The sequence below is a fragment of the Oryzias melastigma genome, linkage group LG22, assembly GCF_002922805.2.
Source record: "Oryzias melastigma strain HK-1 linkage group LG22, ASM292280v2, whole genome shotgun sequence".
NCBI classification, from domain to species: Eukaryota; Metazoa; Chordata; class Actinopteri; order Beloniformes; family Adrianichthyidae; genus Oryzias; species Oryzias melastigma.
Window position 1 is genome coordinate 26,287,020 of NC_050533.1, and position 26,203 is coordinate 26,313,222.

General features: G+C 40.6%; 2 protein-coding genes across 4 annotated transcripts in view; both read left to right on the plus strand.

The window, feature by feature from the left end:
* The window catches only part of exoc3l4 (exocyst complex component 3-like 4), a 37,586-nt gene extending 30,906 nt beyond the window's left edge, over positions 1 to 6,680 (plus strand). For all 3 annotated transcript variants that reach the window (XM_024273570.2, XM_024273575.2, XM_036209968.1), the window contains one exon: positions 3,637 to 6,680. In XM_024273570.2, the coding sequence (XP_024129338.1) occupies positions 3,637 to 3,847 (211 nt within the window). In that variant the 3' untranslated portion in view covers positions 3,848 to 6,680. The remainder of the gene's footprint in view (positions 1 to 3,636) is intronic.
* Positions 6,681 to 17,756: 11,076 nt separating this feature from the next.
* LOC112150215 (tumor necrosis factor alpha-induced protein 2) lies at positions 17,757 to 25,702 on the plus strand. Its single transcript, XM_036210031.1, has 11 exons — positions 17,757 to 18,541; positions 18,693 to 19,317; positions 20,706 to 20,817; positions 20,904 to 21,026; positions 21,363 to 21,457; positions 21,529 to 21,621; positions 21,718 to 21,844; positions 22,044 to 22,163; positions 22,240 to 22,395; positions 24,056 to 24,177; positions 25,222 to 25,702. The coding sequence occupies exons 1-11, from the start codon at positions 18,373 to 18,375 to the stop codon at positions 25,370 to 25,372; spliced, it is 1,893 nt and encodes a 630-aa protein (XP_036065924.1). The 5' UTR covers positions 17,757 to 18,372; the 3' UTR covers positions 25,373 to 25,702.
* Positions 25,703 to 26,203: the final 501 nt, after the last annotated feature.

Sequence of the window (26,203 nt, forward strand, 5' to 3'; positions counted from 1 at the left end):
CGTTCTGAAGCTTACTGCTGTCTACAGACAGCTTTGTTTTCATTCTATGACATTTCGATTCTGAATGAGAGCAGAGCTGTGGTCAGTGTCGACGGATCAGAGCAGCTCTTCTGACCTTTGCTTGAGTTTGCCTTTCACACTGTGGTCCAACATGAAGGATTTCCTCCATGACTGTTGGGCAACAGCTCATGTTTAGGGGTTCCTGTGTGTTTTTGACAGCCCACGCCTGTTTCTCCGACTCACGGGACCTCCTGAGGTGGCGTGACATGGTTTTTTTTGTCTCAGTGACCACGTGCAAAAAACAGAGAAAAAAATCCTAAATGAAGACACTGGTGTTTGAAGTTCCTCTTTTGTGTGCGGCAGTTCTGCTTGAACAAAGGACAAAACCTGATTAAAGGGAAATTTCTGCCAAACCAACACGATAGTGAAGGTGATCTGAGAATGATTTACCTGAAACTGAGAGTGTCTGCTTGCAGACACATTCATCTACACAAGCATGGATGTAGAAGGGGAACTCCCACTGGCGTGGTGGCCTAGCTGAGAGTCAATGACCAGACTCAACAGAGGTCATTTGAGGTGAAGCGCTGTAGATGCTGCGACAGCTGCGAGGAACAAAGAGTGTGTTCTCCACTCCAAGCCTGCAGAATGAAAATCTGGGGGTGGAAAAACTCAAAAATGTCTGCATGGTCTCTGACCAAACCCAGCTTGGTTCTCTGTCCATGCGGTCTCTCTGTGGGCAAACAGTGAAGGTAAATCTGCTGTTGGTGAGACCTGATCTGATGCACTTTAGACTCTTCAAGCTGCAGAAGCAGAAGGATCTTTGGAGATGTTAGCAGACAAATCAACACTGTAGAAAAAAATGATGAGGGTGTCTGAAAATCATGAACTGAACAGTTTTAGCGTATTAAATGCTTTTATTTCCTTGTTGAATCCTTGTAGGTGACCCTCAAGAGTGAATATTTAATCAGTACTTCAGGAATATGTCACTGAGATGAATGATTAAACTGCAAAAGCCCAACTTACCAAGTTCACTTTACTTTAGATATTAGCACTCAGATGTGACCATGGGTTCCATCATGGCTTTCTGGAAAAACATCATCCAGGCTTTATTTTCTTACTGTAATCTTCCAAAGAGTTTGGTCTTTTTATTCATTTCTCTTAAACTCTTAAGGGCTCTTTCCAATGAAAATGGTGTTATGACAATTGAACATGCTCTTGTGGCATTTTCCTCATGATGGAGGACACAGATAAAGAAAACTAAGATTAAAACTGTGTTTCTGAGTGTTCCTTTATCAAACAGGAGCAGATGAAAAAATGCCTTTGGAAGAAGCTTGTAGCAGTGACGTAGAAGCTACAGCCAGCGGGCCACAAACTTCCTGCTCCACTCCATTCTGATGCATCAACTTACAGATGAATAGATCCATGAACAGTGTTGGGACTAACGCCGTTTAAGTATAACGGCGTTACTAACAGCGTTATAAATCAAGTAATTTAGTAATCTAATTACTTTCATCCTCGCTGTAACGCCGTTATAGTTACTTCGTGTAAATCGCGGCGCGTTACTTCAAAGTTTGATGATCTTGCTGGAGCTGGGCGCTTCGCACCCGAAAGTTGCTTGTGTTACGCGCCCCAAGTTGCATCAAGATACATGAGAAAATCCGGTTTCTTTTCAAAATATAACCAGTTTTTCACAATAAAATGCCACGATTGACAAATGTGATCATGCTTTTGTGTCTAAACAGGCGGTAGACACGGATATAAACATTACAATCACAACACAAACGTGCACGCGCGCGAGCACAGAGACACACAAAACAGACAGGCACGCACACTTTTTTTTCTTTTTTCACAGACACGTACACACGCAGATCAACGTGGATAGACTCCGGTGCGGAGTGAGGAGTTTCGGGAGTTAATAAAACGACAACAGAGAGACAGAGAGCAGCTCATCTTAGCAGAAACAGGGTAATATTTATAAAACACACAACACAGACAGACACGAGCGCGCACAGATCAACGCAGTGAGCAGACTCCGGAGCGAGTGGGCGGGGCTGCGGGATTTTGGGAGAGAAAAAAGAGATGCAGAGAGCTGCTCCTCTTAGCAGAAATATGGGTTAATAATTGTAGTTTATTAATTTATTATTGTTTTGCACTTTCAGTTTTTTAAGCCATTTTGTTTAATTATAGTTGTAGGTAAGATACTTGAAGTATGTTAATAGTTGAAACGTTTACCTTTTTTGTGTGAAGTTACATTTTTTATATACCACTTGTTGCAGTGTTTTGTGTGATAATTCTGACAAATAAATATTGAAAATTCTTTCCCTAAACCCTCTCTCATGCGTATCCTAAACTTAGACAATATGACTCCATTGGAAAACTATACCAGTATACTATTGTCGGTTATCATCTATTATTGAATGTAAATTATTTTTTTTATTTGTAACGCAGGAAAAAATACAAAATATTACCATATTTAAAGAGTAATTTAAAACGAGTTACTTTTCCAAGTAACTAATTACTTTGAAGATGCAGTAATTGAGTTACTAACTCAATTACTTTTTGGGAGAAGTAACTAGTAACTATAACTAATTACTTTTTTGAAGTGAGATGCCCAACACTGTTCATGAACGTCTTTGTTTTCCTCGTCTGAGCTGGAATCTGCATCAGAACTGTACAGCTGGATAGAAATGATATTGGTTGACCTTTTTGTTTCAACAGTAATGTTAGGTTGGGGTTGTGAGCTAGTGGGAGAGGGTGTAACCCATGTGTCAAAGTCAAGGCCCGGGGGCCGGATCCGGCCCTCCGGGTAATTCTATCCGGCCCTCCAGATCATTTTATTTTATTGTTATCAATGACCTGATGTTACCTTGAGTTTATTTCTAACTTGTATAATTTTGACTAAACTTATTTTTATGGAGAGTAAAATATTCAAAGTTATTTAAGGTTTAAGTTGATTTATTCTGGAATGATATTCCTGCATTTTTATTATTCATAATTATGTTAAAAAGTTACAGTTTTAAAGTTTTAAAAATTTACATTCTGCTAGCTTTTTGGACAATTTTAGCATTTACTAAGATTTACTAACCTAAGTTTTTTTTTAAGTTTTTAGGCTAATTTGGCATTTAGCAAATATTTTAGCTGGCTATCTGCTTCAGCGTTTTCAGCTATCAGCTTCAGCAGCATAAGCTTACAGCATTCACACTAGCATTATCACAGGTATATATCTAGTTCATAATTATGTTAAAAAGTTAAAGTTTTAAAATGTAGTTTTAGAGTGTTCAATAAATATTTATCCTGTTCGGCCCACGATCTAAGGTGTGTTTTGCATTTTGGCTCCTTGTGTGATTGAGTTTGACACCCCTGGTGTAAACTAAGGGATGATGGGAAATAAAAACAGGCTTATTCCTCACCAACAGTCCCACCCACAACCCAGAGATGAATTTACGATGAACTCCTACCGCTCTGTAGAAACTATGTCCTATAAAATGACACAACAGACCAAAGACCATAGGGAACAGTTTGTAAATAGATCAGAAGATGATCGGAGTGGGACTTTAAAGTTTAGGGGCTGGACACACCTTGGTCCATGATGAGTGTTTATCGTTGTGACTTGTTATTGCATGTTTGTTCTTTCAGCAAGAAGCATCTGGTGGCAGTTCTATACTTCCGAGGGGACGTGGGAGGCCGTGAACACCAGCTGATTGTCCAGAGACTGACAGAGCTGAAAAAGAGAAGCAGCTGCAACAGGAAGGAAGTTTTGTTTGGGGATATGCTGGTCACCACCAACACCAACTGCCTCTCCAGCCTGCCTTTCTCCTGCTTAAGCAGACTCCTGCCGGATAGCTGAGGCATTAGCTGTGTGCAAAAAGCAGATGTACATAATACCTTTGGGTTTGGACTGTAGAGCTCAGAAGCTTTGATTCTGTCCTGCTCCAGTCCAGGGATGCAAGAACCACATTGTCTTAGTCCTTCTTCATTATTGAGAACTGTGTGGAAAAGGTACATCTCCCCCGAAGTGGCTGCAAATATTATTGATACTCTTAAACTCCTGCTCCAATTTGACCTGCGTCATGTAACTTCATCGTTGATGATTTTAACAGCAGACTAAATTATTGACTCAGTAGATCCTCTAAAGACAATAATTCTTATATCAAATGTTAAAGCACCATAGAGTAAAAAATCAATTACAAACAGAACCTGCAGGAGAGCAGGGAGAAAATGGAGAAAAATAAAGTTAAGAAAAGACTAAGAATTTTTTGAAGATCAATTGAAACTCTATAATTCCTCAATTAGACATACTAGGATAGTTTATTTTTCAAATATCATCACACACAATAAAAACAATCCCGAAATTCTTTTTAAAACAATTGATTCTTCCATTAACAGAGGTCTTAACAAGTATTTCATGCCCCATTCCCAAGCGGCATGTAAAACCTTTGCAGACCACTTTGGAGGACTAATCAGTGCTATAAGACTAAGTCTCTTATCACTACAGAATGATCATCCAAAGGGGTCACTAGCACTGATTTTTCCAGAGGAAACACTGGAGAGTTTTTTTCCTGGTTGATGCTAAGATGCTTGGTAGAGTTTTCACAAGTTACCACAACAACCTCTCTTTTAGATCCTATACCAACACCACTTCTTAAATCTTTTTTATGGATTCTTTGAGCTGGAGCTTTTAAATATGGTGAATTGCTCTCTTCAGACAGGTGTCTTCCCTCTGCATGTAAAACGGCAGTAGTGAAGCCCTGCCTGAAGAAGACCAATTTAGATCCCGAGGTTTTAGACGACTACAGACCCGTATCCAACCTACCCTTTTTAGGCAAAATTATGGAAAAACATGTTTTTACTCAACTACATCATTTTTTGAATGAGAAAAATATTTTAGAAAAATATCAATATAGTTTTAGGAAAGACCACGGTACAGAGACGGCCCTTTTAAAGATTTTAACAGATTTTAGAATTTACTGTGACTCAAAAAATCTTACCGTGCTTGTTCTACTGGATATTAGTGCAACATTTGATACAGTTGACAACCAGATTTTACTTGAAACTTAAGAGTCTTGTGGGCCTTACAGGCACTGTTTTAAAGTGGTTTCAGTCCCATCTTACAGAGCGAAAATGTTTAGTCAGTATGGATACATGGTCTTCTAAAACCCATGACATAAGTTATGGTGTCCCCCAAGGTTCAATTTTAGCCTCAATACTTTTTAATTAATATATGTTGTCACTTGGGGATGTCATCAGGAGACAATGACTTTCGCTGATCGCTTTACATCGCCGTGTCTCCTGATGGCCTTGAACCTATGAATTCTCTTCTAAATTGTATTTCTGACATCAGGTCCTGGATGGCAGATAATTTCCTACAGCTCAACCAGGACAAGACTGAAGTTTTACTTATTGGTCCTGAAGACGAGAGAGAGGACTTTAGCAAGTTTTCAGCATTTTAAATCCTCTGTGTGTGAGAAACGTGGACGTACTTTTAGACTCTGAACTAAGTGTTATCCCTCATATTAGAAATGTCATCAAGACTGAATTTTATCATCTCAGAAACATCGCCAGAGTCCGCCCATTCCTCTCCCTTGCCAGCACAGAGGTGCTGATGCATGCTTTTATTTTTAGTCAGTTAGATTATTGCGACACCCTGCTTTCTGGTTTACCCAATAAATCAATTCATAACTTACAGTTGCTCCAGAACTCAGCGGCACGAGTTCTGACAAGGACCAGAGGGCGGAAGCACATTACACCAGTTTTACAATCCCTGCATTGGCTCCCTGTGCGTTTCAGGATCAATTTTAAGGTTCTTTTAATAATTTATAAAAGTCTTAACTGTTCTGGGCCTTCTTATGTTGGGGACCTTCTTTTAAGGTACGAACCCTCGCAGACCCTGAGGTCCACCGGCTCTGGTCTTTTAGTTGTTCCACGGGTAAGGACCATGACCTATGGTGAGGCCTCGTTTCACCATTATGGTCCTCGCTTGTGTAACAACCTGCCGGAGAGCCTCAGGGCGGCAGGGACGGTAGAGGTTTTTAAAAAAATCGCCCGAAACAAATCTTTTTAATTTAGCGTTTAGTTGATTTTATTCAATTTCATGTATTATTATTGAGCTCTTAAAACCACTTTTATTTTCCTCATTGAAATTGTCTTAATTACTTATTGTTTTATTATTCAGTTGCTTATCATATTTATTATTCTCATCATAGTTGTTTCTTTTGACTATTTAATTGCACTTGCGCTTCATGTTTTTTTTGTTCTTTTTTTAAGCTCCAGTGTTTCCTCGTGGGATCCTCTTTGTTCAGGGGTTTAGCTGGCCATGCTTCGGGGCCTGGTTGTTGCGGTGCTCTCGTTGACTGGAGCAGGCATGGGTCTTTACCGTGGTTCAGTAGCTGTGGGCCCTCTGCCCTCCTGGTTTTGGTGAGAGCCGTAGCGGTGCCCCCTGTATCTTACCAGTCCCCCTGGATTAAGTGGATCCTCACAATACCAAATCTACAGCAGAGCCAAAGGGTATCTTTTGGAATATTTTTTTGGTAGGGTTAGGGTTTGTGGGTGGGGCTGGGGTGTAAGGGGCTACAATGGGCACTTGTTTGCTAAATGTTTTTTTTATTTGTTTCCTATGTACAGTACCTTGAGTTGGCGCTGGCCATGAAAAGCGCTTCATAAATAAAGGTTCTATTGATTGATTGATTGATTGATTGATTGATTGCCACAGGTCCTAGGGCTTAGCAGCTGTTTTGTGGCAAAATGTAAATGTATTGGTTCTCACATTTTCCTACAATATGGGGAAAGAAAACTTTTGTTCACCAAATGTCCCTCAAATGTTGCCAGCTTAAGTCTACAGCCTCAGCTGAAATTTTGTTGACCTTTGACCTCAGGGAAGAGGCGTGGTCTTGAGTAAAAAAAAAAAAATCCTTTTAGGAGCTAGAAATTTAGACTTTGCCCATTTATTTGGATTCATCACCTCCTACCTCCATGAGCATCATGGGAAGTTACTCTTGAAAAAGTTTAGGTTTTAGAGATTGTAGATTTTGAGCAGCATTGGCGTGGCGAGCTCACAAAAGTGCTGTTCCCTGTTTCTCGCACATTTTTTACCAGAATATTGTAAAATGGAATGCATGAATCATTGGTTCTAGATCAGTGGAACAAGATTACATGATACAACTATATTAGGAATGTGGGCGTGGTTAACAAAAACCCTCAAGGCGAAGGAAATCCAAAAGTTACTCTTTCAGATTCTTTTAAGATTGGCACAGACAACCAGGAAAATACGGTAAGAGTAAAAACCAACAGAAAGTTTTTTTTTGTCACATAAACAGGGTGAGAGGGGCAGAATTACAGATTATGTGTAGCGGCCGCTCAGCCATGGAGGGTGGGTCAAAGACAGGCGGCGAGGGCTGGTTAGCGCCATACCATGGCTAACCAAGACTTTAATTCATTCTAATTTTGACGCTGGTGAGTAAATGTGGAACGGCTGGAGCACATGGAAAAGAAACCACATTTGAACCAGGAAACTTCTTGTCTTTCTATTACTTTTGATTCAAATACATAATTTTAAAGTGTGAATTGTTAACAGTTGCTTTGCAGAATACCAGCCTTCATAATAATCTGAAAACCTGAATATCTCCAGATTGTCTCTACAAAGCGCCACTATTCAACAAGTTAATTTGCTGGAGGAGACGCGGAGGCAGCCGCTCCTCCTCTTCCTCCTCTTCCTCCTCCTCCTGTGGTCACGCTGCTCTCCGGCTGAACTACTTTATCCTTGTTGATGTCAAACTTTTGGCCTCTGTTTAGCTGAGTTTACTCCAAACAGAAGCTATTTCTAGAAGTACAGGCTGATTGGTGATGCTTAAACAAAAAATCTTTAGCATGCCGTAACTTTTCAACCATTAACATGATCATTCCAGTAGATTGTGAAGGAGAAAAGCGGCTTTTCTTCACAATCTACTGGAATTATTGTGTTAACGATTAAAAAACACAGTAAATCAAAGAACATAAAAGCTGGAGCTCTGGTATTAAAGAGTTAAACTGGAGCTGTTTGATCAAACATGAGCAGTTGCCTAAATATTCAAAAACTGTGTTTATGAAGAAGAGAAAGTTCATTCAGTAAATGTTGTGTATCACCTAGAAACACTGAACAGGAGTGAAGAAGATTCAGCAGCTTCCAGGTCTGGAGGAAACATCTTTAGAAACACATTCCTCCATAATGATCCCTGAGAGTAAAGTCTTAGTTTGTTTTGGAGGTTGTTTGTCCACTTCTGTCATGCTCATGCTCCTGGTGACGTCTTGCAGGTTACAGACTCACACCTCCTCCAATCAGACAGCAGACTGATCCCCTTTTGTTTCAACGATGCACATTTTGTGCCGCGCTGTTGATCAATACGTCTTCCAGAAACACCATCAAGCAAAGAGGAAGACTCATTTCCCCCCGCGGTTATCTAATGCCATCAGTCCAGATTTATCAACAGAAGCTGACAGTTTCACAGAGAGGAGTCAGATCCTGATGACCTGTGACCCGGGTAAAATCACAGAAAAGCATCTGTAGTTCTCTAGAGTCAATGCGAGGTGACATCTCCCCGTGGTAAACAATGGCGCAGATGAAACTGATGAGAGGAACTATCCCTCCAGGAACTAGCTCCATGCAGACTTGGTTTGGTAAATGGTAAATGGTAAATGTTGTATACTTGTATAGCGCTTTCTACCCTCCTTCGAGGGCCCAAAGCGCTTCACAGTCACAGACCCATTCACCCATTCACACGCACATTCACACACTGGTGGTGGCTCCTCTGCCGAACACTGGCGCCAACCTCCCACCAGAGGCAATTCGGGGTTCAGTGTCTAGCCCAAGGACACTTCGACACATGGGCGGGCAAGGCGGAGTCGAACCAGCTCACTTCTGATCAGGAGTCGACCGCCCTACCACTGCACCACGGGGTTATGCCATTACAATCAGAGTTGATAAAAGGGACCATCCCATGATGCATTGGGATCCATTTAGCTGTTCCCTCCCAGCCGCAATGCCAAAAGGGCCCATCTGGTTTAAAAGTGGCAGAAAATGTGGGTCTCAAATGAGTTTGTCCACAGTTTCTGCGGTGGCCTCACCTGTGTTTGCCCATAGTGGCTCAAGAGGATACTCAGTGGGTTAGGTCGCTATGCTAGCCAGCCGCCCAGAGGACTACGCAGCAACTAGCAGGCTCCACTGTAGAATGCTAGCTAGTTCTTCTGTAGCAAGCTAACGAGCTCCTATGTAGCGATCTAGCAAGCTCTGCTGTAGCATGCTAGAGAGCTCATTCTCAGGAAGCTAGCTAGCTTCTCTGCTGCACCATTGTCTCATCCATACTGATGTCATTGACAATGCCATGATTGTTTGTGAATTAATTGCAATAAAAAAAAAAAAAAAAAACCTTCTCTGCTGCATGCTAACGAGCTCTGCTGTATCAAGCTAGGGAGCTCCGCTGTCCTCCGGGCGGCTGGCTAGCATAGCGAGCCCACCTGCTGAATGTCCTCTTAAGCTCATGATCTGCTTTTATACGGTTGGAGAGATTAGAGATGTGCTGAACGCGAGGTCAGAGGTCTTGGATGAGTAAGTCAGTGTTTCAAGGAAGAAGGAAACATTTTCATTTTTAAACTGATTTGTTTGTGGGTGGTGTAACTCCAGCACTCGCCTTCGTCCTCCTTGCTTCACCTCAGAATTCTGTAGCTGCTCTGTACTCTGACAGTGGAGAAAACAAGCTGATGGTGTTTTGATTTAGACAAACAAAGCCAGGGGTTTGCAGCCTTACACAGACGCGTAGGTCGATTTCTCACTGACCAATACCTCAGAGGAGCCACAGAGTCTTATTTAACCCTTTATAAAAATAAAACACTGATTTGGATTTATGTTATTGTTAATATATTTATAAATATAAATGAATGGCATTGATGATGCTTTTAACATAAACAAAACATAAAAATCCAAAGAAATGAATAATAGTTTATACTTTTTGACAGAGGTTCACATGACTTTCTTTCAAAATAAAAATATGATCTTCTCAATATGGCAGGTAAGAAAGTGTTTTATTTTACCACTTGTGCCGCATCTCAGCCAGAAATGTGAGAATCAACATAAAATCAGAGCTAATTCAGTGACCCTGAACACATTTTTCAAATCACTGAAAATCCTTTAATTTCTTCAAAAATAGAAATGCTTGTTCTTACTGACCTCAAAGTGGTTTTCTGCTTCAAACTGTGCTGAAAAATCTGTTAAAAGGTTTTAGTATGAGCTTGGTAAACTACAAAGATGAACTGTTTGATGGATTGTAGGAGCATTATGGGTATTGTAGTTGGAGCCTGGTGCAGTGAAATTGTCCTTGTGCTGTTCATGAATAAGCTGAGTAAAGTTTGAGTTTACTTGTTTTTACTTCACTACTTACTTACTTGTTACCAAACAATTATTGTTTAAAACTAAAAACTTTCTATTTTACTTTAACCAGAGAGCCACAACGGAGTGGTGAAAGAGCCACATGTGGCTCCGGAGCCGCAGGCTGCTGACCTCTGACCCAAGCCGAGAACCCGCCAAAGCTTCTGCTCCTGTTATGGTGCTGACGGAAAGGATTTTCATTCTGTAGAATACTTTCAGGTTGCTTTCTTGGCCCCGAAGAAGATTACTTTCTCATTTACTGACTTTTCCTGTCTAATGTGTTTTATTTGAATCAAGAAGTTTTGTTAAACTGTTGTCCAAATTTTCTTCTGCATTTACCGTAAAAAAGTGAACTTCCCAGCTGTTGGACGGCCCGTGTAGACAGAGGAACACAGAGGTTTTCTTTCACTTTTGATTGAAGTTGCAGGGATGAGGTGTAGAAACGTGGTGGTTTCAGATTATTGTGGGGACATTGTGGAAAGGAGTGCTGTCACAAGAAACTTTCATAATCTACATCTCTGTACAAATATGAGCTTCTAAAAACTAAAACTAAAGTACTTGAAGGCAAAAAGGAAGACAAGTTTGCTGAACCAAACCTCTGCTTACATTCCTGTGAGGGTCAGAGTATCAGAGAAAACATCCGTGAAGGCGGTCATCAGATCAGATCAGATCTTTGACTGATTACTTCATTCCCACTTTGATCTTATTTGCTTCTGGTGTATTTTGTTGTTTAGACTTCAAATAAAAGATGTATTTTTTTAAAGCAAGTTATGTTTTTTTTGACTGGGCACAAAATAAACAAATATTTATTTCAAATTACTAGAAAATTGTATATAATATTATATATTAGTGAACCATTCAACGACCTGCACAACCAAATGGTTGAGTGGATTCTGAAAACATGCTTTTAGCATCGATTGTAGATATTTCTCACACAGGGCCATGGCAAAGAGTAAAAACCTGTTTTAGTTGATTTTTTGTCTTGACTGGGTTCTTAAATAGTTAAATTATGCCTAAAAACTTGTCTTGTTCTGAAAAAAGAAAATCTTGTACTAAACCAAAGGAAATGTAGCTCCCAGTTAAGCACTTTAAGAAGGGGAATTGCTGCATAGATACAATCAAACAATAAAGGTCACTCTAGTGTTTTAATCTACAAACAGAAAAACAATTCTAATTTGTTAAAGAATTTCTGTGTTTTGGTTCTTTCAGAAACTATAATTATAAATATAATTACTATTCTATGCAAAAATATCAATATTTATCAACATAAATAAAAATACTATAATTCATCTCAAACTGTGACATTTACTATATGGAAAACATTGTTACCAATTGCTACAAAAAAACATTTTGTATTGCTTTTTATTTTTTGTAAATGTATTGATTAAGTAAAAAATGTATAGTATTCTTTATACTTGTTTCACAGTTGATATCTGAACTGTTCTTTTTTAATAAGACTCTTCTGGTCCTCCTCACTTTGCCCCTTTGTCAAAAATTGTGTTGGTGGTGGTTTCACATGTTCTTGCAGCATTTTTCTCATGAAAAGATTAGATTTGCATTTCTGCGTATTTCTTTACTCTATTTGTTGTGAAACAGGAGCAGATAAACATATGCTGCTGGAAAAATGTGTTGTTGTGATTTAGATGCTCCAGTCAGTCAGTGGGCTACAGTCTCTCTGCTCCGCTCCACTCTGATCATCCACTCTCAGACAAATAGATCCATGAACGTCTTTGTTTTCCTCGTCTGAGCTGGAATCTGGATCAGAACTGGATAGCTGAGAAAGTGTAAAGAAAGGGATGATGGGAAATGGGGGGGCAAGCCTACTCTGTGCCAATAGACCCACCCACATCTCAGGGGGGGGTATCTCTTGAACACCTGCCGCCCTGCAGAAACTGTGTCCATAAAAGGACAGATTTTTTGATATTGGCTAAAAACGACATCATCATAATGAGAAAAGCACTGGGAACACTTTGACAACAGATCCAAAAATGATCAGAGGAGGACTTTAACAACCCAACCAGACAAGAAGATTAAAATGATACAGTTTCAGAGAAACTGGATGAACTAGAAAAAGAAATCAGAACTGAACTGTCTGAGCTGATCTCAGACCGTTTGCACCTTCTGGCCTCACCGCTGCAGAGTCCCAATCCCACCTGAGGCGTGGTCACGGCGGCTTGGACAGATGTTTGAGTCTGAGTTACAGGCTGGGACATGAGCTGGATATGGAAAGCATTTTGTTTCGTTTTAGAGACAGATTGTGGGCATGAACAAAGTCCTTCAGGCTGAAGATCAGATCCGGGCTGAGCCTGTAATGGTCTGACACCATGCCTGAGCTTGTACTGAGCTGTTTATCAGAAATCTGAAGTTTCCATGCAGGTCACAGCCACAGAAAAGTTACTAAGCCTTACATATCATGAACTGGGTTCCAACAACTGTTGTGATTTTCTTCTTTAAAAAAACATTTAAAAAAAATGAAGAAAAAGTCAAAGAATGAACCCAAAGAAGATTAAGACTTCAAAGTAACAGAGACCGTCCTGACTGTGTATGAATGCATTCTCCTCTGGAAGCACACACAGAACTCCACTTCTCAATCAACAGTCACTATGATACTTTCTTTGGAAAGTTAGTAAGATACAAGACTTGTCTGATATCAAAGTGAACTCTAAATCAAGACAGCAGCTCATGTTCTGCCAAACCAAAAGACGTTTATCCAAATTTCAACACTGATCTGTCGGTTTGGTTCACGTGAGAGTTTAAACGCATCAGCGTCCACACAACAGAACATAACTAACAAAACAAAGTTTAAAATCAGAACTTCATCCTTTTCTGAACAATGTTGTCTCATATTATGTGTGGATGCTGTTACAGTTTTTAAAACAGTTTTAAGAAGTGCAACAAATAGTTTAGTAAAAGCAAAAATAAAAAAAACACTCAAAGAGCAGAGACAAGATCCAGCAACCTTGATCCTATAAACACTCTTTTAAATCGTACTTTAGACATAAAGTCATGGATGGCAGAGAAATTCCTTCAACTCTACCAGGACTACACTGAAGTTTTAATCATCGACCCTGAAGACTAGAGAGAGAGCATTTTACCAAAACTCAGTCATTTTAAACCTTCTCCATGTGTGAGGAACGTGGGTGTACTTTTTGTCTCTAACCTGAATTTGATTCCACACAAAATAATCTGAGAGTTTTCTTTGATGCAGATCCTAACCTCAAAAATCCCATCTCAAACACCACTAAGACTGCTTTTTTTCATCTAAAAAATATTGCCAGAGTTAGACCTTTCCTTTCTAGAGCCAGCGCAGAGACTTTGATGTGTGCTTTTATCACGTGTAGACTGGAGTATTGCAATGCTCTTTTATCTGGTCTTCCAAAGCAATCCATCAATAGATTACAGCTTGTCCAGAATTCAGCTGCACGTGTTTTAACACAAAGAGGAGAGCACACATCACTCCTGGTTTGAGATCTCTGCACTTGTTACAGGTCAGCTTCAGGACTGGTTTTAAGATCCTTCTTCTAGTTTTTCTTCTTGTAGTTCTGGCCTTTAAGTTGTTCCTCAGGTGGGAACCAAAACCTACAGTGAGGCTTCCATCTCCAGATCTCCAGTTACGGAGGAACAGCCCGCCAGAGAGCCTCAGGGCCGCAGAGACCGTAGAGGTTTTAAGAAAGAGGCTCAATACCCACCTTCTAATGTCGCTTTTAGATAATTCTATCGATCTATTTATTTACTAGGGATTTTTGTCATATATTATTTTTGTATTTTATCAATACTGTGTATTTAATTTAAATTTTCCTTCATGTATCTAAACACATTTTATTTATTAAATTTCCGTGTATTTTTTATTGATTTTAGCCCCAGTGTTTTCTGTGGGGATCCGGTATGCCAGGGTTTGTCGGTGGTCGGTCTCCACACTCCACACTCTGTTGGTGTTCTGATGGTGTTCTGTTAGTGTTCTGTTGGTGTTCTGATGGTGTTCTGTTAGTGTTCTGATGGTGTTCTGATGGTGTTCTGTTGGTGTTCTGATGGTGTTCTGTTGGTGTTCTGGTGGTGTTCTGTTGGTGTTCTGATGATGTTCTGTTAGTGTTCTGTTAGTGTTCTGATGGTGTTCTGTTGGTGTTCTGATGGTGTTCTGTTAGTGTTCTGTTAGTGTTCTGTTGGTGTTCTGATGGTGTTCTGTTAGTGTTCTGTTGGTGTTCTGGTGGTGTTCTGTTAGTGTTCTGATGGTGTTCTGTTGGTGTTCTGGTGGTGTTTTGTTAGTGTTCTGATGGTGTTCTGATGGTGTTCTGTTGGTGTTCTGGTGGTGTTCTGTTAGTGTTCTGATGGTGTTTTGTTAGTGTTCTGATGGTGTTCTGATGGTGTTCTGTTGGTGTTCTGATGGTGTTCTGATGGTGTTCTGTTGGTGTTCTGGTGGTGTTCTGTTAGTGTTCTGATGGTGTTCTGATGGTGTTCTGTTGGTGTTCTGGTGGTGTTTTGGTGGTGTTCTGTTAGTGTTCTGTTGGTGTTCTGGTGGTGTTCTGTTAGTCTTCTGTTGGTGTTCTGGTGGTGTTCTGTTAGTGTTCTGTTAGTGTTCTGTTAGTGTTCTGTTAGTGTTCTGATGGTGTTCTGGTGGTGTTCTGATGGTGTTCTGATGGTGTTCTGGTGGTGTTCTGATGGTGTTCTGTTGGTGTTCTGATGGTGTTCTGGTGGTGTTCTGATGGTGTTCTGATGGTGTTCTGGTGGTGTTCTGTTGGTGTTCTGGTGGTTTTCTGGTGGTGTTCTGTTAGTGTTCTGTTAGTGTTCTGGTCGTGTTCTGGTGGTGTTCTGTTGTCCTGAGTGTCTTCCGTCTACCTGCTGGACCTCTTCTGGTTGTGGATCTTGAGAACCCGTGCCGGGCTGTTAGTCTGGTCCTGATCAGACACGTCCCTCTCCCCATCCAGATGCAATGAAAAGAAATGAAAGTGATGAACATCAAGAAGATCGTGAACCCAGAACTTTCACGGGTTTATTTTGTTTTAAGGTGGACGTCAGTGGGAACCCTTCTGAAACCAGCCCCCAGTGGTCGTTTACAGAACTGCAACATTGCACAGCTCTGGGTTTGCATTAAAGCTAAACAGAAGTTTGGAAGCCAACATAAAGTCCCAGAAATAAGCGGCTAAAGCTTCACACTTGATCCAGAGGGTTTGAAAGTGTCATGTTGTGGTTTCTGTGCTGCTTGGACTCGTGGTTACTGCCTGTTCATATTTGTGGATCAGTGGGGATGATTTCAAACAAGTTTGTCTGATTTCCACAGTTGCTTAAATTGGACATTTGAGCAACTGTGATGCTGCTCCCTCCTGCAGCTGACTGACAACGGCTCCGAACTCATTAAATGCTGGCATTCCCCACACCATCACGCCCCTGCTCTCCGCTGGCATTGACACAAGAGCCTGCCGGAATATTCTCCCACTACCCACTCCTGACCGGCCTCCAGATGACGTCGATTTCAGGAAAGGTCTTTGTACTTCACCAAAACAATGCAGACTGCAGCTTTACTGCCGTGCAGCTTCATCCGGGACAAGTCCGGCTGATGAACCGGACCGCTGCAGGTTGGTCAGAGCATTCGGGTCAGAAAAACAAGACATAGGCAACATCACATGTGACAATGAACTCTCCACCAGCTGAAAACCTTTACAAGTCAGAATCCAGCAACAGAACCTTGATCTGTGATAAACGTTTAGTCCTTCAAAGATCTGGATCCTTCAGCAGAAATCACCTTTAAAGTGAGATAAAACAGATTGCTGTATTTGACATCACTTAGCTTTCATTTCATTAGAGTTTATGAAAGGTCCAAACGTTTCTGGACTTTTATGGTTGATTTTTCTAATTAATCCAGGAGATCAAAGCATTTAGAGTTCAGTCAAGAAAAAAACAGTTATTTCCTTTAAGGGAATCAGATTTTTTTCAAAGTTTAAGTATCGGTCAAATGTTTTAACAACATCGTTTGTTGATTTTTCTATATGTATTCTTTTGATGTTCATGTTTATCCACCAAGACACGGTGATGATTTCTATCTTCCTTTATGTAGATACCATCAATACAGTACAGAGGGCCAAAGCTTTGGAGGCATCTTAGCTGTACTCTAAAATCTATTTCTTTGTTAGAGAAATTTAGGAAACTAGTGAAATTAAGCTTACTTTTATAAATTATTTCAAAAAGTCTGAATGGGGTAAAATGTAATATTTTTATTTTCCTTGATAATTTTGTTTCTGTTACAGCACATTTGTCAAAGTCAAGGCCCGGGGGCCGGATCCGGCCCTCCAGATCATTTTATTGTTATTAATGACCCGATGTTATCTTGTGCTCATTTCCAACTTGTATTATTTTGACAAAATATATTTTTATGGAGAGTAAAATATTGAAAGTTATTTAAGGTTTAAGTTGATTTATTCTGGAATAATATTCCTGCCTTTTTATTATTCATAATTATGCTAGAAAGTTACAGTTTTAAAAAGTTTTAAAATTTGGCATTTTGCTAAATTTTTGGATTATTTTGACATTTACTAAGATTTTTTGGGCTGTTTTGGAATTTGGCTAATATTTCAGCTTTATGCTAGCTGTTTTGGCTAACCTAAGTATTTTTATTTTTAGGCTAGTTTGGCATTTAGCTAATATTTGAGCTGGCTATCAGCTTCAGTTTTTTATCTATCAATTTCAGCATCTTCAGTACTCAAATTCATCTTACAGCATTCACACTAGTATCATCACAGGTAATACTATATGTCTAGTTCATAATTATGTTAAAGGGTTACAGTTTTAAAGTTTTAAAAATGTAGTTCAATAAATGTTTTGGCCCCTGTGTGATTGAGTTTGACCCCCCGGTACATGATTATATTTTGGGAGATGGTTGTATAGGACCTGTGTAGGTCTTCCCACTCTCTCCTGCACAGACATATTTCAGTTGTATTTGTCACTGTAATCCATATGATTGCATTTTATGTATGTGCAAATAAAGAAAAGTAAATCAAATCAAATGAGTTTCAGAAGTTCACGACATGTTTTCAACATCTGCATCTCAGCATAGAAAAAAACATCCATGAATATGGAAACGCTTCCATACATGAAGTCATGAGAGATGTGAAGATGGAATGAAGATAATCTGCTTTCTGCTAACAGGGGGTTCACCACACTGCCTGAAAGGCAGAGCAGGCAGACAGCCACAGCACTCCTCCACTCAGAGTGTGTATTAAAAGCCTGGCTAGTATGTGTGTGTGTACATGTGTGTGTGTACATGTGTGTGTGGGATTGTGCGAGAGCGGACTTTCCACAGCTGCGTGTTTAAAGTAGGAGGGGCTTGTCGCTCTTTAAGAGCTGCTCAGAGCAGTTTGGATGAGAGCGACGAGCGATCAGGGTGAGTATCTTCAGAGGAGCTCGCAGCTCTGGACTTGTCTTCATCCTGTTTCCTTTTTGTTTCACAGCTTGGCTGTTTGATTTTTTTTCTGTTCCCAGATGTGGTTTGATTTAGTTTGTTTTTAAAAGCTGTTCTTGAAATCCTTACACAGTAAATCTGCTCCACCTTCATCTGCTCTGTTTCTATTTTCATGCTTTTGTTCACATTGTGTTTCAAAGTTGCTAAACTTTTTGGATGTTTTTAATCCACTGATACCTGAGTTATTTTCAGCTATGAAAAATAATGTATTTATGTTTTTTATTTAAAGACAAAATTCAGCGAATGAAAGTAATTTTGGGGCTGAAATGGTTTAATGAGGTTTGTGTTATAGGCATCAAGGAGTTAATTTGTGCAACAGATACAACATACAGAAAGTGAAAATGTATCAACAAGGTTTTAATAAATGCAGTCGTCAAACTTAACCTGCTGCTTTCCTAAATGAGCAACAGACCTCCATGTGAATGACAGTATTTCTGTAATCTAGTCCAGCTGTCAAACTGACTGCCGTCTCTTCATCAGCTCCACCTTTGGTCCAGTTTCTGCGGTTGGATCCAGATCTGGTTCAAGCATGCGGATTCACTCAGACATTGCAGTTAATTTCAGGCGCAACCTCCCCCTCAGTCCAACCTGGTTCAGGGAGAGGATGCAGAGGATGGTGAAGCACCCCGGCCCCCCTCCTGTGGAGGTGGACCGTCTCTCTGTGAGTGATGGAGGCCAGCCTCCAGAGTCTTCAGCAGGTAGGAAAAGCTCTGGCATCATCGTTAGTTTTTATTTCTTCTGGGTCTCAGTTGTAAGCTGCAGCAATAACAATGCTGTAGAAATATTCTTCCTGCTGACATTTGTTGTTCCACGAGTATTAGAAGCAGACTGGCCTCTTTTGTCTTTCAGGAAATGCTACATTCAAGCAGCTTCTGGAGGGGCAGTGTTTCCACGAGGCCACCCTGCATCTGATTAGCAGAGAAAGCAGTCTGCTCAGCCAGACATCGGAGGAAGAGATGGACAAGCTCGCTGCAGACCGAAGCCACCTGGAAAGCCTGGTTCTGCAGTGTTTACAGCAAAGCCTGACCCTGGCGTCTGCAGAGGTCAACGGGGAGGCCTCGCCGTCTGCTCTGAGGTCTGCGGTACAGGCCATCTACCTGGAAGAGAAGCAGGATGTGCTGAGGAGAGAAAAAGGATGCCAGAATCTCAGTCAGTGGCAAATGCTCCACGACTCCACCCTGCGCAGCCTGGTGCAGGATCGACTGGAGGGTCTACAAATGGGCGCCGTAGGTCAAAAGAATCAGTCGCACATCCAGTCCCACATCCAGAGCATGGGCAGGCAGCTGAGGGAAGACCTGCTGTTGGTGGTCAGGCAGGTGAAGGCGTGCTACCCTCCAGAGGCAAAGATCTGCCACTTCTATGCCTCGCTGTATCACCAGAGCCTCAGTACCACACTCACAGATATTGTGGAGTTTGTTCTGGATGACCAGGACTGTTCTTTCATCCTGCGCTGGGTCAACGAATACTACCCGGGGTAAGAGAAGAGAAGAAGAATCCAACTCTTAACTTTTGAACTTGTGAGGTGTCATTGGTGACACTTAAACACAAAATATTTAACATACTGTAACTCTTCAATTGTTAACGTGATAATTCCAGTAGATTCTGAAGGACAAAAGCTTTTGTCCTTCAGAATCTACTGGAATTATCACGTTAACGGTTGAAAAATTAAATCAAGCACCATAAACACTGGAGATCCGATTTTAAAGAGTTAAATGAAATTTCTCCTTGCATGAATAGCTTGTCAGTTTTTACAGAGCCTTGCTGCTTTGCAGCCTAACCTCTGATCAGAGAAACACAAGTTCTTCAGCTGTGTTCCCTGCTGGGTGGGTCACTAAGACATCTGATCCCTGAAAACTGACCCTCATTTGCTTTGGAAAATGTGAGGTCACCCAAGGCAACGAGTCAGGGAGGCCAAACAAGCCGAGCCTTGCACTTAAAGCTATCAGGAGGACCGGACTAAGATCTAATGGTTCACAAATCATTGTGACACTCCTTCACAAATGAAGGAGAGTCAAATAAAATCTAGAAAAGTTGCATTACCTGCAATAATGCTAGTGTGAACGGTTTTTGCTGAATAGTCGCTGAAGATGCCGAATCTGTTTGCTAATGATATTGAAGGCATTTATTTTAACTGCTAAATAAAATATTAGCTTAACTCCAAATTATTTCAAAAAACCTCAGTAGATGACAAATTAGCCAAAAACGTTAGCATGTTGCTACAATATTAGCTAAACTCAAAATGAGCCTTAAAAACCTCAGTAGCATTAATGTCTGTAACTTGCTGAACGCTTTGATAACAAACTAATTTGCTGACAACGCACAAATATTTGAAGAAATACATGAAAAAAGTTACAAAACGTGCATAAAATTTCAATAATCGAGTGAAATTTGAATCTTTGAATAAAATTTCGGAAATTATGTAAATAAAAGTAAAAGCATGAATGTCCTGAACATATTGACTATTTTAATCGCACAAATGCATATATTTGAAGAATTTCCTATTCATTTTAGAATCTTAAAATCCGTACAATGTACAAATACCAAAAGCAGAAGCAGGAATGTCCTCAACAATGTCTTTATCGAGTTGAACGTTTTGAGACCAAGATTGCAGAAATTGTGGAAAGCTGATTGAGTTTTATGAATAAAAAAACGTAGAAAAGAATAAATAAGGAAAAATAATAAAGAAAAACAGGATCACTAAGAAGAACTCCAATATTGCAATGCACTGTTAAAGTTGAGCGAACTTTCTGGAAAGAAAAAGCTGTGATTATTCTTTTGATGAAGTGTCGGTTGTGAAACGTTTGTGAGGTCATGTGATGTCTCCACGGGACAGCAGAGTCAAAACGTTCTCCTGTGTGTCAGGATCTTTGAAAACCCGGAGCTGGCCTGTGAGGTTGATACTGCAGCTCTGGGAAAGCTGCTGCCCGAGGAGTCCCTGCGGATTCTGGAGGAGCAGCACCTGACCAAGCAAAAGGTAGCACCTGTCTACACGTCTTCGGGGGGGGGGGGTTGCTTCCAAAAGCTGATCTAAGAACATGAGTGACATGTTTGTGCTCTCAGGATGAACTGTCAACATTCACAAGCCGAGTCCTGGAGGAAGAAGTCAGAAAGTGGAACCAGGGAGCCGAGCCCAGCACAGAGGAAGGCTGCTGCGTCAGTCATCTGGCCTACGATGTCATTCAGGTGCGGCTGCAGTACGCAGAACATGGGCTCATCATAGTAAACCTGGAAAAACGTGTGTAGAATCTTGAGAGGAGAAGTCAGTTAGTTTTCAGCTTCAAGAGGAGGGCTTTAGGTTTGAACGAAATCCAAGACAACATTTCCAAATCTGTTTCCCATTAACTGAAGTCAAGCCAAACAAAGACGAAATGTGGAGAAACATTAACCAACCAGGAAGATGAGAAGATCCTCGAGTCTGCAGGTCAGAGGGTGACGGTCCCACAGTCCCACTCTGCTCTGTCTGACGGTGTGAATGCAGTCCTTCTGCAGTCATTCATTGTTATTCTCCTCTGACTTCAGTTCATTAACGGGATGGTGACGGCAGCAGAAACGGTTGTGAGAAGCCTGCGGAAAGCCCAGACCATAACACTCCCTCTCCTGGATTTAATGCAGAGGTAACAGCACCAGACTTCCTGCTGGGGGCTGAACTGACAGAATGAAACTCACTTGATCCAAACTCTTGCAGGTATAAAGTGCATCAAGAAGAGGCCATCAAACAGAACAGAGCCAACACAAAGGCCAACATGAAAGCCAATCTGGGCTGCGTGGAACAGTTCAGGTGAGGGTCCGACCTGATGAGCAGCTGTTCCGGTTCCTGCAGCAGCACCTGCAGCAGCACGAGCCTTCCTCTGATGTGTCCTTGTCTTTTCTGCAGAGACTTCCTTCGCAACAAGACACATTTGTTCCCTGAGAATGTGCAGGAAGGCTGTTTGCGTGTCCTGACTGACATGAAACAGTCTGCATGCAATTATTTATTAAGCTCCGTGCACAAACGACTGAAGGTAAGCAGAAAGCTCAGAGCAGAAAGTCTTCTCCATCCAAAAACTTTCAGTCCAACATAATCAAGAGCAAATCTAACTTGATTTATGACAGCTAAGTGTACAACTCTTCCAGATGTGAATTCCTGCACAGTTTCTAATCCTCTGAGGATGATGTTTCTCGGGTGTGAACCGTTCTGAGTTCTGTTTCTGTCTCTAACAGCCACAGTACCAGAAGCTGGGAACCAGTGATTGGCTGAAGAAGAACAGCTTTCAGAAGCTGCTGGAGGCTTTGGAAAAGGAGCTGCAGCAATTCCAGGATGCGTCCCCCACCTGCCGGCAGGTACGCTGTTTCCTATTTCATTAAGCTGTTCAGCTACACAGACCGGAATAAACTGATGCAGAGGTTTTGTCCGTAGGAGCTGATTGGACAGTTTCACCAGGAAGTGACAGAGGAGTACGTCCGGAGGCTGCTGCGAGGAGACGTCAGGCTGAAGGCCCGGGAGCAGCAGGAGCGGGCGTACGCCGTTGTGATGGACAATGCTGAGAGTCTGCACCGCCTCTTCACCAAAGAGGTGAAGCTCCGCCCACGTCACCACAGTAGAGTCCAGCAGCAAAATGATGCAAATCAATGCAGGACTTCATGCAAATGAGAGGAAAAGGGAAATGAATCACTGCAAAAAGTGAAATCTAAGCGAGATGAACATCTTAAAACAAGAATATAAATGCTTATTTTTAATGGTAAGATAATTCTTCTCACTTAGTAGATTTTATGGCAAATAAGTTTCCTTATTTTAAGAGTTTTGGTACTTAATTATCTCAGTAAAATATTAAGGTTTGTTACTAAGATTTTATTACCTATAAGGAGTAAAAACACAACTAAATCTCAATAGTTACAACAGTAACATCATCTTGAGCCTGTGACATCTGTATGGTCAAGATCAAGGCAGGAGTTTTGCCTTAATACCAGAATCTCAAGTAAATTATAATTAACAGTGAGAAAGGAACAGTGCTAACAACAGTTCTCTATTCTTTTTGAAGGATAGAAAAGTACTATTGTTTTCAGTATATTTAGCTGGTTTCAAGACACAGATCCTAGAGGTTATCATCATGTCAAGATAACCTTAGTGGTGGAATCTAAATTAAAGAATCATTTTGAGAAAATTTGTCTTAAAAATTATATTTGTATTAGTCCAAATAGGCTTGATTTTAGTAAAAAAATATTAACTTGAAGATATTTGTGGTTCCTATGAGGCTGGATATTTTTACTTGTTTTGAAAAGTCTTGACAAGCCAAATTTCTTGGTCTGTTGGCTGATCGTTTTTCTTATTTTAAGCAATATTTACCTCATTTTTGCACATTTTTTCTTGTTTTTTAAAGCAGACTTTTTGCAGTGATCTTCCACATAGAAGTTCATTTACAAAACAATCAGGTTTCAACCATTTTATCAAAACAATGTAGAGTCACTGAACATTTTTCTTCTTTGGGAAGTCTTCCCGCTTCTTTGTTTTTAATGTTTGTTTCCTATCAGACTGTCTCCTAAAGTCCTCACATCAGCGAACATCTAATAGAAATAAATGACACTGAGCTACTGCAGGTCACTAAGGAGTCTACATTTTAGGAAATTATTTTGATAAAATAAATTTTAAAATAATATTTAATACTTTGTTTTAACACATGTACCCCTCCCCTGAAAAAGTCGAATTTTTAGATTTCTCTGTTTGAATTCCAAACCCACTCCCCCTAACATCCCACACACTACCGGGTAAAAGTTTCAACCTGATTGATGGATATCTGCAGCAGGTTCTAATTACATTGAAAGCTGTTCTGCTGTTTCAAATGTCTTCAGTATTTCAAATCAGCTTTAGAGAAAACATGTAGTAACAAGAAATCATGCAGTTTGACACATTCCAATAACCAACTTGAAAATGTTTGAAGAATCGATCTTTGGCTGTTTGTTTTTAAAGGATTCCTTTTGACAAAATGTCTATTTTCTTATTTCAATCATTCAAGGTTTTACTGCAGCCAACAATAGTTCTGTTTGTGTTTTTCATGATTCCCACTTGTTGTAATCCAGCCTTCTGAATCTGTCAACAACTGCTTTCTACTGGTTAAGAAGGGCATTTCTGAAAAACAGCTGTGAGACTGTGATTCATCATTCTTGAGAAAAGCTTAAAAACTCCTTGGAAACTTACAGGAATGCTAATGAAAACTGATGATGGCGTGTCTTCACAGGGGTCAAAGGAGGACTGGCTGAAGGAAATCCTGATCAAGATCGCAGAAGTGCTGAAACTGCAGGATGTTCCTGCCATCCAGATGCAAGTGGCTTCACTGGGATCCACCTACCCTGACCTCAGGTGATCCTCCAGAACAGATGCCGGGGTTTTGCTCTACATTCATCTGACGTAGCAAGGACAGAAACCCCCACTCACATCCAGACAAACAGGCCAGCCTCAGAGCAGGAAATGAGCCGGGTCAGAAATCCTTCATGGAGTCAGATGTTTCCTGAACGTTTGGCGCTGTGACAGATCTGCCGTTGACAAGCTGCTCTACAGCCTGAGGCAAAGAGAGCAGAGATCACGGTCTGCATGCACACGCACATGCACGAGGTCAAACTGCTCTCACAGTTCCAACGTCAGACACATTTCCAGAAAACGACTCGCTCTGAGTCTGAAGACTTTGTTAACAGAGTTAGTGACACTTTACAGTTTTGTGAAAATGTAAAAGTTCTCATGGAAGAACAATCAGAGGATCTGTAAGGGGTGAAACTATACCCTTACCAAAAATAAGTATACGTTAAAGTATACTTGAGTATAGAAAAGAATATTTCCCAAAATGAGCGAGGCACACTTAAAAAGTCAACTGGCAGTTTACTAACAAGTTTACTAAATTGGCCCACTTTTAGTTCATAAAAACTAAATTTAAAAATATACTTTCTGGTATGATATTAGTTTAAAAGGCAATACCCTATATCTAATGTAGCGTTTAATGTTTGTTTTTAGTTTACAAGTAATAAACTTCAACTGATTAGTGTAGTAAAACATTTTTTTAATATACTGGAAATATTCCAATAATATATTTATGCCATTCCTAATGCTTTGTAAAAAATGTTTAAGGACATTTAAAAATATTGGCTGAATATATTTCGATTTGTAGTATATTTCTAAGCATAATCCAAGTATACTTAACATGAACTTGTAAAGTTTATAACTAAAGGTAAACTAAAAGTATAGTATCTTAATTTTAGTTTTAAAAAAGTAAACTTGAAGTAAACTTGAGTGTACTTATTTTTGGTAAGGGTATATTTATTGTTTCATTGTACATTTCTAAACCCCCAAACAAACAAAAGGTTAGAAACATCTCCATAACTGAAACTCTCTCTTTCTGTCTTCCGTCCACAGAGAAGCCCACGTTTCTGCTCTGCTCAAGCTGAAAGCAAACCTCTCCAAAGCCCACAGGAAAACCGTCAAAGCCACTCTGACAGACACTTTGAGAGAAAGGGTTCCTGGGAATGGAGATCGGCTGTTTTTCTCCAACATTGAGGCCAAATGAAGGGTCTCTGCTGGGAGCTGAGCTGCACCGTGTAGCCTGGGTCACTTCTGTTAGCATGCTAACGTTTGTAAGCTGTAGGGTAAACGTCACTGTGTGCACAGGACAAAGCTTGGTTCAGTACTGTAAATGCCACTGGTGTGCATGAATAATGTGCAGAGTTAATAAGTGTAGAGTTTATTTTTATATTGTATTGGTGCTTCCAGAGCAGCTTTAGGGGATTCCTGCAGAAAGTCTGCGGATATTTGTGTCCCATGTAATGCTAGTTCTGCTGCATCTCAAGTTCTCTTTTGTACCTAAAATGAAATGAATAAACGTGATGAAATAAAATGATCTCTGTTTGTTTGGATCTCTGTCTGCCTCTCACTGCAGGAGATCCACCTCCTGCCCCCTGGAGCCCATGTTCCCATTAACGCAGAACCCAGCTCACTCCCCCACACAACACCACATCTCCCCATGTTCATCCTCTGTCCCTCCCGCCTGCATGCCCACGCTCTGATTCTGCCCCTTTGCACCGGAGTTTCCAAGTGCACATTTGTTCTCACAAGTTAAAGACAGGAATTTGGAAGAAAAGAAGTCCCTTTATTTACAATGGTCAGGCACGGGGAGTCGACTACAGTTAGGCCCAGTCCGAAGTCTTCCCTTCCACTCCATTTGAAGAGCCATTTCAGTCCAAATGTGTCTGATTTTTTATTTTTTAAACCCAACCCTCCAAATGGAGAGATAAAAAAATCCTCCTTCTCAAGGGTAAACCGCGTCGCACTGAGAAGCTCTTTTCTTCATGTGAGTGCTCTGAAAACAGTTTCCATTTGAATATAAGTAATGACTTTTAGT